The 12,847-nt window shown below is 41.8% G+C and overlaps 1 protein-coding gene across 10 annotated transcripts in view; it reads right to left on the bottom strand.

Annotated features, from left to right (window-relative positions):
* The window catches only part of CrebB (Cyclic-AMP response element binding protein B), an 84,749-nt gene that overhangs the window by 38,846 nt on the left and 33,056 nt on the right, over positions 1 to 12,847 (bottom strand). For all 10 annotated transcript variants that reach the window (XR_010953016.1, XM_067783729.1, XM_067783725.1 and 7 more), the window contains 2 exons: positions 12,083 to 12,593; positions 11,856 to 12,017 (listed from right to left, as the gene is read on the bottom strand). Coding sequence is in view for 9 of the 10 variants with exons in the window: in XM_067783729.1 (XP_067639830.1) it covers positions 11,856 to 12,017; positions 12,083 to 12,304 (384 nt within the window). In the remaining variant the exon portion in view is untranslated. The remainder of the gene's footprint in view (positions 1 to 11,855; positions 12,018 to 12,082; positions 12,594 to 12,847) is intronic.

Genomic DNA, 12,847 nt, shown 5'->3' with positions numbered 1-12,847 from the left:
AGATATGTTAAAATTTCACCAAATGTTTACGTGTATAGCATATATTGTCTGAAAAAATCATAGAGACCGGTGGTATATATAATCTCATACAACCGATTGTTCAGATAAGCAACTTTGCGCAATTTCTCACCCATTTTAACAGCTAGAAGCTTCAAATTTTACCAAATGCTTACGTGTATAGTATATATTGTTGTCTGAAAAAATCATTGAGATCGGTGGTATATATAGTATATATCTCATACAACCGATTGTTCAGATAAGAAACTTTGCGCAATTTCTGCCCCATTTTAACAGATAGAAGCTTCAAATTTCACCAAATGCTTACGTATATAGCATATATTGTTGTCTGAAAAAATCATAGAGATCGGTGGTACATATATTATATACATACCTCATATAAACTGTATTTTTTTGCCCCTTTTTTACGGCTAGAAGCTTCAAAATTCATAAAATTGCATCAAATAGTTACGTTTACGTCATATATTGTTGAAATACGTGATTCGTAGTCATAGTTTTTACACGCAGACCACAAAAAACCTGAAACTTTGCATCCTCACACAAAGTACCTACCTATTTTTTATTTTATATTTATCTTAAAAATCGTTTAGGTATGTAGATCTGTTCACTATATATTTCTTATCTTATACATCTGATTATTCGGAGATTACGAATGGGATAAGATTATTGTTAAGCCCCATTCATGAAAGGTATGAAGTCTTCGGCACAGCCGAAGACAGTCCCGTCCTTACTTGTTTTATCTTGCTTTAATAGCATTGAATTATTATCTTTATTTGTTTGTTTCTGTAAATATGCTGTCTTTTTTTCCTGCCTTTTTAAATCATTGGATTTATTTTTTGTGTTAGTCTCTAGCTTTCTTCCAGATTTCGATATATTGCCGCCGAAAACTAGAAAGTTAATGAAGTTAAGTTCCCAGATTGATACCTGATCCTCAAAACAAGGAACTGATTGATGCAGCCTCGCATCTCGGGTTAATTAGGAGACAATGTCCGTAAACACTATGAAAAAGGTTTGCCATCCAAGAACTGGAACCGGTAAGCGATCTTCTTAGAGTTCACGACCCAGTTCTTACATAGGGCGGAAGTATACTCCCCCAAACACTCGCACGTTGACCTTACACAACTTTGATTCCAATAATGGTATAGGTTTAACTCTTACTAACAAGAATCTCTCCCGACATAAGTAACGTATTTCATTTGTATTGGTGTCACCACCAACCATCTTTGAAGCAGCCAGTTGTTTACTTGGACTTCCGTTAGAGGATGTGGATGGAGCGAAGCACGGATGGAGAGAATTAATCAAATTAAGAACCGAATGAAATGGTTCACCCTCGAAATTATGTATTGTGTATGTATGGCGAAGTTCAGGCACGTAGCTTGAAAAATTTCTGGCGAATGTTCACCCAAACGACTACAAGAGTCCCATGCTTCTTGATGTAGACCCGCGGATTCAAAAACTCCATGAAACGAAGTCAGGACCTGGTAAATCGGGTGATTTGAACCTCAGTGCAAATCATCATAACGCAGTATGAAGCGCACCGAAGTATTCCATGATCTTAAAGAGCAAATTTGTCCGGTTGTATTCTGCGTTTTTTTACTTCTCCAAATAAATTCCATTAAAAGAACTCAAACCGCCCGAAAATTTCGCAAACACTGCATAACTTAATAGGAGCTCAGAAATTAAAAGAAAGCTGCACCGGAAGCAATTGCATTACAAAATGCTCCTAAAAGTATGCTGCAAATTAATAATGTACAGCGGTGGCCAATCCATTGCATACATTATACAATATATATCCTACTGCAACAGTCGATATTATGCAAACATTGCATTTTTTAATAGGAGCTCAGAAACTAAACACAAGCTGCAGCGGAAGCAGTTGCATTATACAATGCTCCTAAAAGTATGCTACAAATTAACATCGTACTGGTGTTGAATGCATTATATATCCTACTGTAAAAGCTTAATATAATTTTATCTTGCTTTAATAGCATTGGCTTATTATCTTTATTTGTTTGTTTCTGTAAATATGCTGTATTTTTTTCCTGCCCTTTTGATTCCTTTTTAAATCATTGGATTTATTTTGTGTGTTAGTCTCTATCTTTCTGCCAGATTTCGATAAATTGCCGATGAAAACTAGAAAGTTAATGAAGTTACGTTCCCAGATTGATACCTGATCCTCAAAACAAGCTACTGATTGATGCAGCCTCGCCTCTTCGGTTAATAAGGAAACTACCCGTAAGCACTATGAAGAAGTAAATTCTTATGGCGTGTTATGCCCCGTAAGCGCTCTCCTTGGAATATACTACCCAATACTTACATAAGAGAAAAGTATACCCAACAACGATTCGCTCGTCACCTTGGCCCAACTTCGATCCGAATATTGCCGTAGGTTAAAATTCTACTTATCCAGAACCACCCCACACATGTAACGTATTTAACTTATATTTGTGTCTCCACCAACGATCTTTTTAATAGATAATCAAATTAGGAGGCACCGAAGAAGATGGTTCCTCGAAATTATGCATTGTGTAAGACGTAGTTTGAAAATTTTCTGGCGAATGTTCACCGAAACGGCTACAAAAGTCCCTGCTTCTTCTGTGCCGGATATTATGAAAACATCGCATAGTTTAATAGGAGCGCAGAAACTAAAAGAAAGCGACAGCGGAAGAAAGTCACTATAAAATGCTCCTAAAAGTATGCTACAAACTAACACCGTACAGCAGCGGCAAATCCGTTGCAAAAGTTGATTAATTTGATCATGTTGTGATAGAATTGAAATTTTATCTTTGCTTGTTTCTGTAAATATGCAGTCCTTTTTTCGGCGGCCACCGTGGTGTGGTGGTAGCGTGCTCCGCCTACCACACCGTATGCCCTGGGTTCACACCCCAGGCAAAGCAACATCAAAATTTTAGAAATAAGGTTTTTCAATTAGAAGACAATTTTTCTAAGCGGGGTCGCCCCTCGGCAGTGTTTGGCAAGCGCTCCGGGTGTATTTCTGCCATGAAAAGCTCTCAGTGAAAACTCATCTGCCTTGCAGACGGAGTCGGCATAAACATGTAGGTCCCGTCCGGCCAATTTGTAGGGAAAAGCAAGAGGAGCACGACGCAAATTGGAAGAGAAGCTCGGCCTTAGATCTCTTCGGAGGTTATCGCGCCTTATATTTATTTTTATTTTTTTCCTGCGTTTTTTATTACGTTGCATTTACACATTTTTTGTGTTTCTCTCTAACCTTTTACTAGATATGGATAAAAGTAATAAAATGTATCAATTAAGTTATGTATCAGTTAAGTTCCCAGATACCTGGTCCACAAAACAGGCAACTGATTGATGCAGCGTCGCTTCTCGGGTTAATAAGGAGACATGTCCGTAAACACTATGAAAAAGGTTTGGCATCCAAGAACTGGAACCGGTAAGCGATCTTCTTAGAGTTCACTACCCAGTTCTTACATAGGGCGGAAGTATACTCCCCCGCACATTGATCTTACCCAACTTTGATCCAAATAATGGTATATGTAACGTATTTCATTTGTATTGGTGTCTCCACCAACCATCTTTGAAACTGCCAGTTGTTTACTTGGACTTCCGTTAGAGGATATGGATAGAGCGAAGCACGGATGAAGAGAATTAATCAAATTAAGAACCGAATGAGATGATTCATCCTCGAACCAACGCCTCTAACACCCCTTTCCTTATGGTCCACCCCTGTTGAAACGGCAAGTTTCCTTGGACTCCCGTTAGAGGATATTGATGACAATTTGTGATCGGTCGCGGCTATTAGGTGGAGCGAGCATTGCTACAACAACAACAACAACATTCATCCTCGAAATTATGTATTCTGTATGGCGTAATTCAGGCACGCGGTTTGAAAAATTGCTGGCGAATGTTCACCCAAACGACTACAAGAGTCCCATGCTTCTTGATGTAGACCCGCGGCTTCAAAAACTCCCATGAAACGAAGTCAGGACCTGGTAAATCGGGTTATTTGAACGTCAGTGCAAATCATCATAACGCAGTATGAAGCGCACCGAAGTATTCCATGTTCTTAAAGAGCAAATTGATTAACGCTTGTCCTGCTGTATTCTGCGTTTTTTTTACTTCTCCAAATAAATTCCTTTAAAAGAATCTCAAACCGCCCGGAAATTTCGCAAACACTGCATAATTTAATAGGAGCTCAGGAATTAAAAGAAAACTGCACCGGAAGCAATTGCATTATAAAATGCTCCTAAAAGTATGCTGCAAATTAATAATGTACAGCGGTGGCCAATCCATTGCATACATTATATAATATATATCCTACTGCAACATTCGATATTATGCAAACATTGCATATTTTAACAGGCGCTCAGAAACTAAAAGAAAGCGACAGCGGAAGAAATTCATTATACAATGCTCCTAAGGTATGCTACAAACTAACACCGTACAGCAGTGGCAAATCCGTTGCAAAAGTTGAATATAATTTGATCATGTTTTGATAGAATTGAAATTTTATCTTTTCTTGTTTCTGTAAATATGCAGTCCTTTTTTCTGCTTTTTTATTTCGTTGCATTTATTTTTTGTGTTTCTTTCTAACTTTTTACTAGATTTCGATAAAAGTAATAAAATGTATCAATTAAAACTGTTAAGTTCCCAGATACCTGGTCCACAAAACATGCATCTGATAGATACAGCGTCGCTTCTCGGGTTAATAAGGAGCCATGTCCGTAAACACTATGAAAAGGTTTGGCAACCAAGAACTGGAACCGGTAGCCGATCTTCTTAGAGTTCACTACCCAGTTCTTACATAGGGCGGAAGTATACTCCCCCAAACACTCGCACCTTGATCTTACCCATCTTTGATTCCAATAATGGTATGGTAACGTATTTCATTTGTATTGGTGTCTCCACCAAACATTTTTGAAACTTCCAGTTGTTTACTTGGACTTCCGATAGAGGATATAGATGGAGCGAAGCACGGATGGAGAGAATTAGTCAAATTAAGAACCGAATGAGATGGTTCGCTCTGGAAATTATGTATTGTGTATGGCGTAGTTCAGGCACGTGGTTTGAAAAATTTCTGGCGAATGTTCACTCAAACGACTACAAGAGTCCCATTGCTGTAGACTCGCGGCTTCAAAAGCTCCACGAAACCAAGTCAGGACCTGGTAAATTGGGTGATTTGAACGTCAGTGCCTGTTTATTCTGCATTTTTTTACTTCACCAAATAAAAGAATCTTAAACCGTCACAGAAATTTCACAAACATTGCATACTTTAATAGGAGTTCAGAAATTAAAAGGAAGCTGCAGCGGAAGCAATTTCATTATAAAATGCTCCTAAAAGTATGCTGCAAATTAATAACGTACAGCGGTGGCAAACCCATTGCATACATTATATATCCTACTGCAACAGTCGAATATAATTTTATTATGCTTTGATAGGATTCGATTTTTATCTTTGTTTGTTTCTGTAAATATTCTGTTTTTTCTTGACTTTATTTCACATTGCATTATTTTTTAGGTTTGCCTCTAACTTTCTACTACATTTCGATAAATTGCTGAAAAAAATTAGAAAATCAATCAATAAAAACTGTTAAGTTCCGAGATACCTGGTCCTCGAAGCAGGCAACTGCCTCGCCTCTTACCTTGTCGGTAAACACTATGAAAAAGTTTGGCATCAAAAACTCATCCAATTAATCTAAAAGAGAACGAAAAGACCCTCAGCTTTATCCGTGCACAGTCGGTGAATAGAACCAATGCAAATGGAAAAGTTTTTGTTTTTGCAATATAAAGGTACCCACTTGTAGATTAATCCACAATTTCACAAAAACTTCTAACATTAACCCTTCAAGGCAAAATGAGAATTTATCGGGATAAATTCCAATTTTTGCCTTGAAGGGTTAATGATGGAACTTTATATCAAATTATGGATTAATCTGCAAGTGGATACTTACATATTGCAAAAACAAGACCTATGTCATTTGGCTTGGTTCAAGAGATATACACAAATCGGTATGAATTATCGATGAGCCGATAAACCCACGTAGTGCCTTTAGCTTGATGATCAGCCCAGTTTAAACAAATATCATCTGCCTATAAGTATGCAATGCTTTTTTAATGAGTTAGAGGAAGCAATAGAATCTTACACATGAAGGCTTAGCGACGAGTATCATATTTTGTATTTCTGCGCGTCTGGTAACTTCTCAAGGTGATGACGGAAGAGTTTAGAAAATAATAAATTAAATTTAATCACATCTAGATAGCTATTATCGACACATGCCTTCACTATAAATGAGGACTCTAAGCGAAAATAAAGCTTTAAACATTTCCGCAGAGGACAGAGAGAAATTTGCTAAGGGCGTCTTCCGACTTTTTTTCCTCATTCGCTTTTCCGAATGTACAACGGTTACCGTGGCAGTGACCATGCTCGCAGAACTACAGAGACGGGTACTTGGCATATAAGCTTGTGTATATATGCAACCACTTTCGTTCAAACACCTAAGTTGCAGTTGGAATTGTAGAATTATCAGCAAAAAGGGTTGGGCCAGAGGGATAAGAGACGTTGGTTATACATTGGTTTCTATTGAAAAGATGATGAGTGTACCCACATGCCACCATGGTAACTCCTTCTGGTGGGGACGGGAGCTTCAAATGTAAAAGTTTAACAAATTTGGGGATAGAACACCACCCTTGCTTAGTTCATCTGGGTTTTGGTGTTACGTTCCTGAACTGCACTGATGATACCGACCACACAGAAGTAAGGGACGACGCTTCCCAAGGCAGTCGGTTCTATGTACCGGAGCGACTCGGGATTTTTCCCGACCAAGGACTGTCATTTCAGTGTGACCCGATCTAATTTGTTTCGTCCCTCCCACAAATTGTCATCCTCCCAGCAGCTCCTTGCAGCAGGACTGCTCCATATTCTCTTACTCCGGGAAGGCACCGAATCCAATCCGGGTCCGTCTCCTGACCCCGGTCCTGAGAAATGGTTTTGCTGCATCTGCCGGAAAAGAATCTTTTTAGGACGGTCATACTCTGTTCAGTGTGTCTCGTGCAAGGGATGGTTGCATCGGACAGGTTGTTCTGGGCTTGATCCCAAAACCCGACGTCCACGTAACTTTTATAAATCTTTTGTGGCTCCTTGCTGTTCACGCCCAAGGGCGTCCCGTAGTCTACGCCTAAGCGCCCCCCCCCCCCCCCACTACCTTCCAGCAGCCCCGCTACTCAGCAAGCCACAACAAGTACCCGCTGCTGCTCGCGCCCCACGGCGCCAACAACTCAAACAGCTGATACCACTCATAACTACTACCTTCGTAGTAGAGTTGGTAGCAATGCTGAGCATCAGCCCCTGCCCCCGTCTTCTCCCCCCTCTTTTCCGGCAGCAATCGTGCAGGTCAGGAAAACAGACTCTTAGTCCCTACCTCCGTTTGCACCGTCTGCCAGCACAGAATATATAGGTTTGCGACATCCGCCCAATGCAGCTCCTGCCTTGGGTGGTGCCACTTTCCTAGATGTTCTGGTCTCCGCGACGGCAACCCCCCGACGGGTTTCATCGCGCCATGTTGTCAGGTCGCAAACCCAAATCATCCGGGTACCCCAATGCTTGCCCAAGGACGCCCAGTCCCAGGGCCACAACAGCAATTGCGTCCTGGCCTTCCACAACCCAGGCGTAGTCACCCGTCACTTACCCCGAGAGTGGCGACGTCTCCCCTTATGCACTTCAGAATTCTGCAGTTAAACTGTAATGGACCAACTGGGAAGATTACGGAGATAGTCGATTTCATGAAGCGGCACAACATCCGCATTGCTGCGATTCAAGAGACTAAACTCACAGCAAGATCTGCATTGCAGACCTGCTCTGGGTATAACGTCCAAAGGAAAGACCGCGAGAGCGGAAATGGAGGCGGTCTCGCGTTTATCATACACCACTCTGTGCAATATTATATATTTGATCCTGGCATCGACCGCACGTACAATGTCTTACAACGTCAAGGCCTATCTATCCGGTCAGGCGATGCAAACCTACAAATCATCAACATCTACATCCCTCCTGCCACCTGTTGCCCCAGTGGATACCGCCCTAATATCAGGGCCTTACTCACTGGCAACAATCGCATTATCTTAGGCGATTTCAATGCCCATCATGATCTATGGCATTCAAACTTGCGGGCGGACAGTAGGGGTGAGATGTTGGCGGATCAAATAGAAGAAACGACGTTCTGCACAATAAACGGATACGCCCCCACACGTATGGTAGGAACCTGTCACAGCTCGCCAGATATCTCAATCGTGAGCGCAGAACTCGTAAACTGCGTCAACTGGCAGCCGATGGTAACATTGGCATCCGACCACCTGCCCATACTTATTTCGCTTGAGCGTACCGCCGACTTCATCGTCACTGAAAAACGCACTTTCATAAACTTCAAAAAAGGAAAGTGGGAAGAATATAAATCCTTTACAGACAGCCGCCTAGCTGCCCTCCCTATCCCGACTGATGCCCGCCAAGGGGAGCGTGCCTTCCGTAAGGTCATTAAATCCGCCTCGGCACATTTCATTCCCGCCGGGAGAATTCCCGAAATCCGGCCCACTTCCTGGCGGAGGCCGCAAACTTAGCGAGAGAACGTGACCTTATAAGACAACTTGATCCAGGCGACCCCCAAATAAGGGATATAAACCAACGCATCAGATTGCTTGTGGATGAACACAAGCGGGCGAAATGGGAGGAGCACCTAAAAGGTTGTAACCTCTCTACCGGTGTGGGTAAACTTTGGTCCACCGTAAAGTCCCTATCGAATCCGACTAAGCACAAAGACAAAGTTTCCATCGCCTTTGGCGACAAAGTGCTGTCGGACGCGGAAAAATGCGCGAGCGCTTTCTGCCGACAATATATAATGCATCCTACGGTCGACAAAGATAGACGGAGAGCCAATAGACACGCACATAAACACAAATTCAGCGCGTCACCAATCACCATCACCGCTAAAGAGGTTGAGGACGCCATTGGTCGTACTAAACCATCCAAAGCAGTGGGCCCACACGGCATAGCCATGCCGATGCTTAAAAGCCTAGGAAAAGAGGGTTTCAAATATTTAGCGCATGTCTTCAATCTGTCTCTTTCCATCTTTGTCATACCTGAGAAATGGAAAATGGCCAAGGTGGTCCCGCTACTAAAGCCTGGGAAACCAGCTAACATAGGTGAGTCGTATCGTCCGATATCTCTCCTATCGCCAGTGGCAAAGACGCTTGAAGCCATTTTGCTCCCTTATTTCCAAGCAAATTTGCAGTTATCCCCTCATCAGCATGGCTTCAGAAAACTCCATAGCACTACCACCGCGCTAAATGCCATTAGCACCCAGATAAATTGCGGTTTAGATCAATACCCCCACCATAGAACAGTACTCGTAGCGCTAGACCTATCAAAAGCTTTTGATACGGTGGACCGCAAATTATCTGGGTGGTCGGCAGGCATCGGTGCAATTTAGAAACGAAACATCAAAACCAAGGAGAATTAAACAAGGGGTGCCACAGGGTGGTGTCCTATCCCCACTTTTGTTTAATTTCTACATATCCAAGCTACCTTCACCACCGGAAGGAGTCACAATCGTTTCCTACGCCGATGACTGCACAATAATGGCCACAGGCCCAGGCCCAAAGATCGATGCGCTATGCAATAAAATAAACGGCTACCTCCCTGATCTCTCCAGTTTTTTCGCCCCGCGAAACCTGGCATTGTCACCGACTAAATCTTCCGCGACCTTATTTACAACATGGACGCCCCAAATGTCGACCATTTTGAACATCCACGTCGATGGCACTACGCTACCGACTGTCCTACACCCCAAAATCTTGGGTGTGACGTTTGATCAGGATCTACATTTTGGTGAGCACGCAGCCGCAATTGTTCCGAGAATTCAGAGCCGTAACAAAATCCTCAAATCCCTTGCTGGCAGTACTTGGGGAAAAGATAAAGAAACGCTCATAACTACATACAAAGCAATTAGCCAGCCGATTACATGCTACGCGTCACCCATATGGTCGCCAAGCCTAAAAATCACCCACTGGAAGAAACTACAGGCCTGCCAAAATACTGCTCTCAGAATCGCCACGGGCTGTCTTCTTATGTCCCCAGAACACCATCTGCACAATGAGGCGAGAATACTCCCCATCAGGGAGAGAAATGAGATGCTGACCAAACAGTTCCTGTTGAATACCCAGAAACCTGGGCATCCCAACAGACATCTGATTGATGAACCAGCACCGCCTAGGGGCTTAAGGAGTCATCTCCGTAAGCATTTTGAGGAAATACGGCACCTGAGAACCCAGCCGTATGAAGTGAAAAAACACAAGCAGGTCCTTGGTGAACTCCATAAACAGGCGTCGGATCTTTATGCCGGGAATTGCCCGGTGAATCCAGTACTTAACGAAAATTATCCAAAACTTGCGGAAGAGGAACGCATACTCCCCAGGGAAACGCGTGTCACTCTTGCTCAACTTCGTTCTGGATACTGTAACAGGTTAAACTCTTACCTATCCAGAATCAACCCCGACATACAAAATGTATGCCCCGCTTGCAATGTGTCCCCACATGACACCAACCATCTCTTTAATTGTAATGTGGAACCAACGCCTCTAACACCCCTTTCCTTATGGTCCACCCCTGTTGAAGCGGCAAGTTTCCTTGGACTCCCGTTAGAGGATATTGATGACAATTTGTGATCGGTCGCGGCTATTAGGTGGGGCGAGCATTGCTACAACAACAACAACAACAAGTAAGGGACGACCCATTGAAGTCTTGCAGTAACGTGTTGTGATTGACTATATCAAGGGCTTTTGATAATAGCGCTACGAACATTGTTCTATGGTCCACAGTTTATCTGTGTGCTTAAAGCGTTTAGCGCGCGGGTGGTGTTGTGTCATTTTCGGAAGTCATGCAGATGATTGGCAAGCCGTAGGTTTTCGGCGGTGAAATAAGGAAGCAGGACGGCTTCAAGTGTTTTGGCTACTGGCGATGGGAGAGATATTGGGTCCCAGTATGAGTCTCCTAAATCAGCTTGTTGCCCAAACTTTAGTAGCGGTACCGCGTTCGCCATTTTCCAGGGATGACGAAAGTGTACAGATACAGTTTGAAGACGAGCCAGATATTTGATGGCTTCTTCCACCTCTTTAGCAGTGATGGTAATTTGGGAAGCGCTGTGCGTATGCTTGTGTGCGCGTCTTGTGGACCGCCATCTAGTTTTGTAAACCATGGAATGCATTAATCGCACGTTTTATTGAAAACAGATGTAATTCAAAATTTAATTTTGTTGGAAATACGAAATTCATCATAAAAATGAGATTCAAAATTTTGAGTCGATTCAGATTACGATAAAATGTGCCACATATTGTCGGCAACAGGCGCTTGTATTTGTTCACAAGCTCTCTGATGCGCTTTGAGGATCGCCAGGCTCTGACTGTCTTCCTACGTTCTCGAAGTCCTTTGTAAGTTTTTTTTTTTTAGTAATGTCTATTTGTGTTTTGCATTTCAGATGCGCCATTCTAAACTTATCAAGGCTATGTGAAAGAGGATGTTTTTCTCCGACAGCCGTAGGTTTGCCAGTTTTTATTAAAAGCGGCTAAAAAATGGTACAAAAACCTCGTTAATTATATCCTCTAATTTATGTGCTTTCATTTAATTAAAATTTTTTTATATGAAATTTTTTTTAAACATTTCTTACAGCAAGTGGGTACAATCCCGTATAATATATATTTCGCTTTAAGCTCTGCTGATTAGAAAATAAAAATAAAAAGAACTAAGTAGAAGGAAATGTTTGGTTTGGCTTGGGTTATTTGCATACCACGAACGTCATATTGATTTAGCGACTTACTTGCACAGCACTGCCTGATGTTGTATGTATAACCGTTGTACTTGCTGGTGCTTTATTCACATATAATACACCCTTGGACCCTTGGCATGTGGACGCCACATTTGTCGCGGCTGTTTGTATGACTGACGACTGATTGGCTGCGTGTATGACAGAATGCATTTGCTGCCGGATAACAAATGTTACAATTGAGTTTTTTTTTTTTTTTAAGATAATCGAAATCTTCTTACTTGTATACTATGTACTGGCGCTAATGGATATTGTACATTCGCTGTTGTTGTTAACACAGTGCCAACACTCGCTGTAGGCGGTGCCGTTGCTAAACTATTACCTGCGTTTGAATTCGAGGAGTTATGACTTTGGTGTTGTGGTTGTGTTGATGTGGCCGATAAATTGTGACCGTCATCAATATTATTGCTAGAGTTTCCGTTCTCCTCGCCGATGCTGTCCATTTTTTTGATTTTCAACAGCACCGTTACGTCTTCCGACAACTGCTTCAGCTTGACAAATTTTTTATTTCAATTGGCAACCCAAAAACGATGCAAAATCCGTAGTAATAATGTTACTACTTCCAAAAATAAAACAATTGCGTGGTTGCTGTTGACTAAGATTGGTCCTTTGGTGTTGCTTTGCTTTATATATGTGTTTTTATGCTTGGTGACGATGGTTTGAGATTGTTACCGGAGACTGATCTTGAAATGAGTAGACGAACGGAATATTTCATTCAATTCAAAATATAATCTGAAAAATAGCAAGAAAATTATGTATATTAATGAGATTGAGATGGTAGTCCATATTTGTATATTGATATATTATATATTTTGTATTCTGTTTAAAATTGATCACATTGATGCAACAACACCAAGTTTCTCTGAAACCGCCTTACCAACGCATAATTTTACCATATGATACCATACGAAGTATGGACTATGAATAAAGAAAATATGCAAAGAAGGCAATTGGGATAAGGTTTACAACAACTAAGGCATGGCGTG

This window comes from Eurosta solidaginis, chromosome 4, assembly GCF_040869045.1.
Source record: "Eurosta solidaginis isolate ZX-2024a chromosome 4, ASM4086904v1, whole genome shotgun sequence".
Classification (NCBI taxonomy): domain Eukaryota; kingdom Metazoa; phylum Arthropoda; class Insecta; order Diptera; family Tephritidae; genus Eurosta; species Eurosta solidaginis.
The sequence above is the reverse complement of the archived record's forward strand: the minus strand, read 5'-3'. Positions and strand labels throughout refer to the sequence as shown.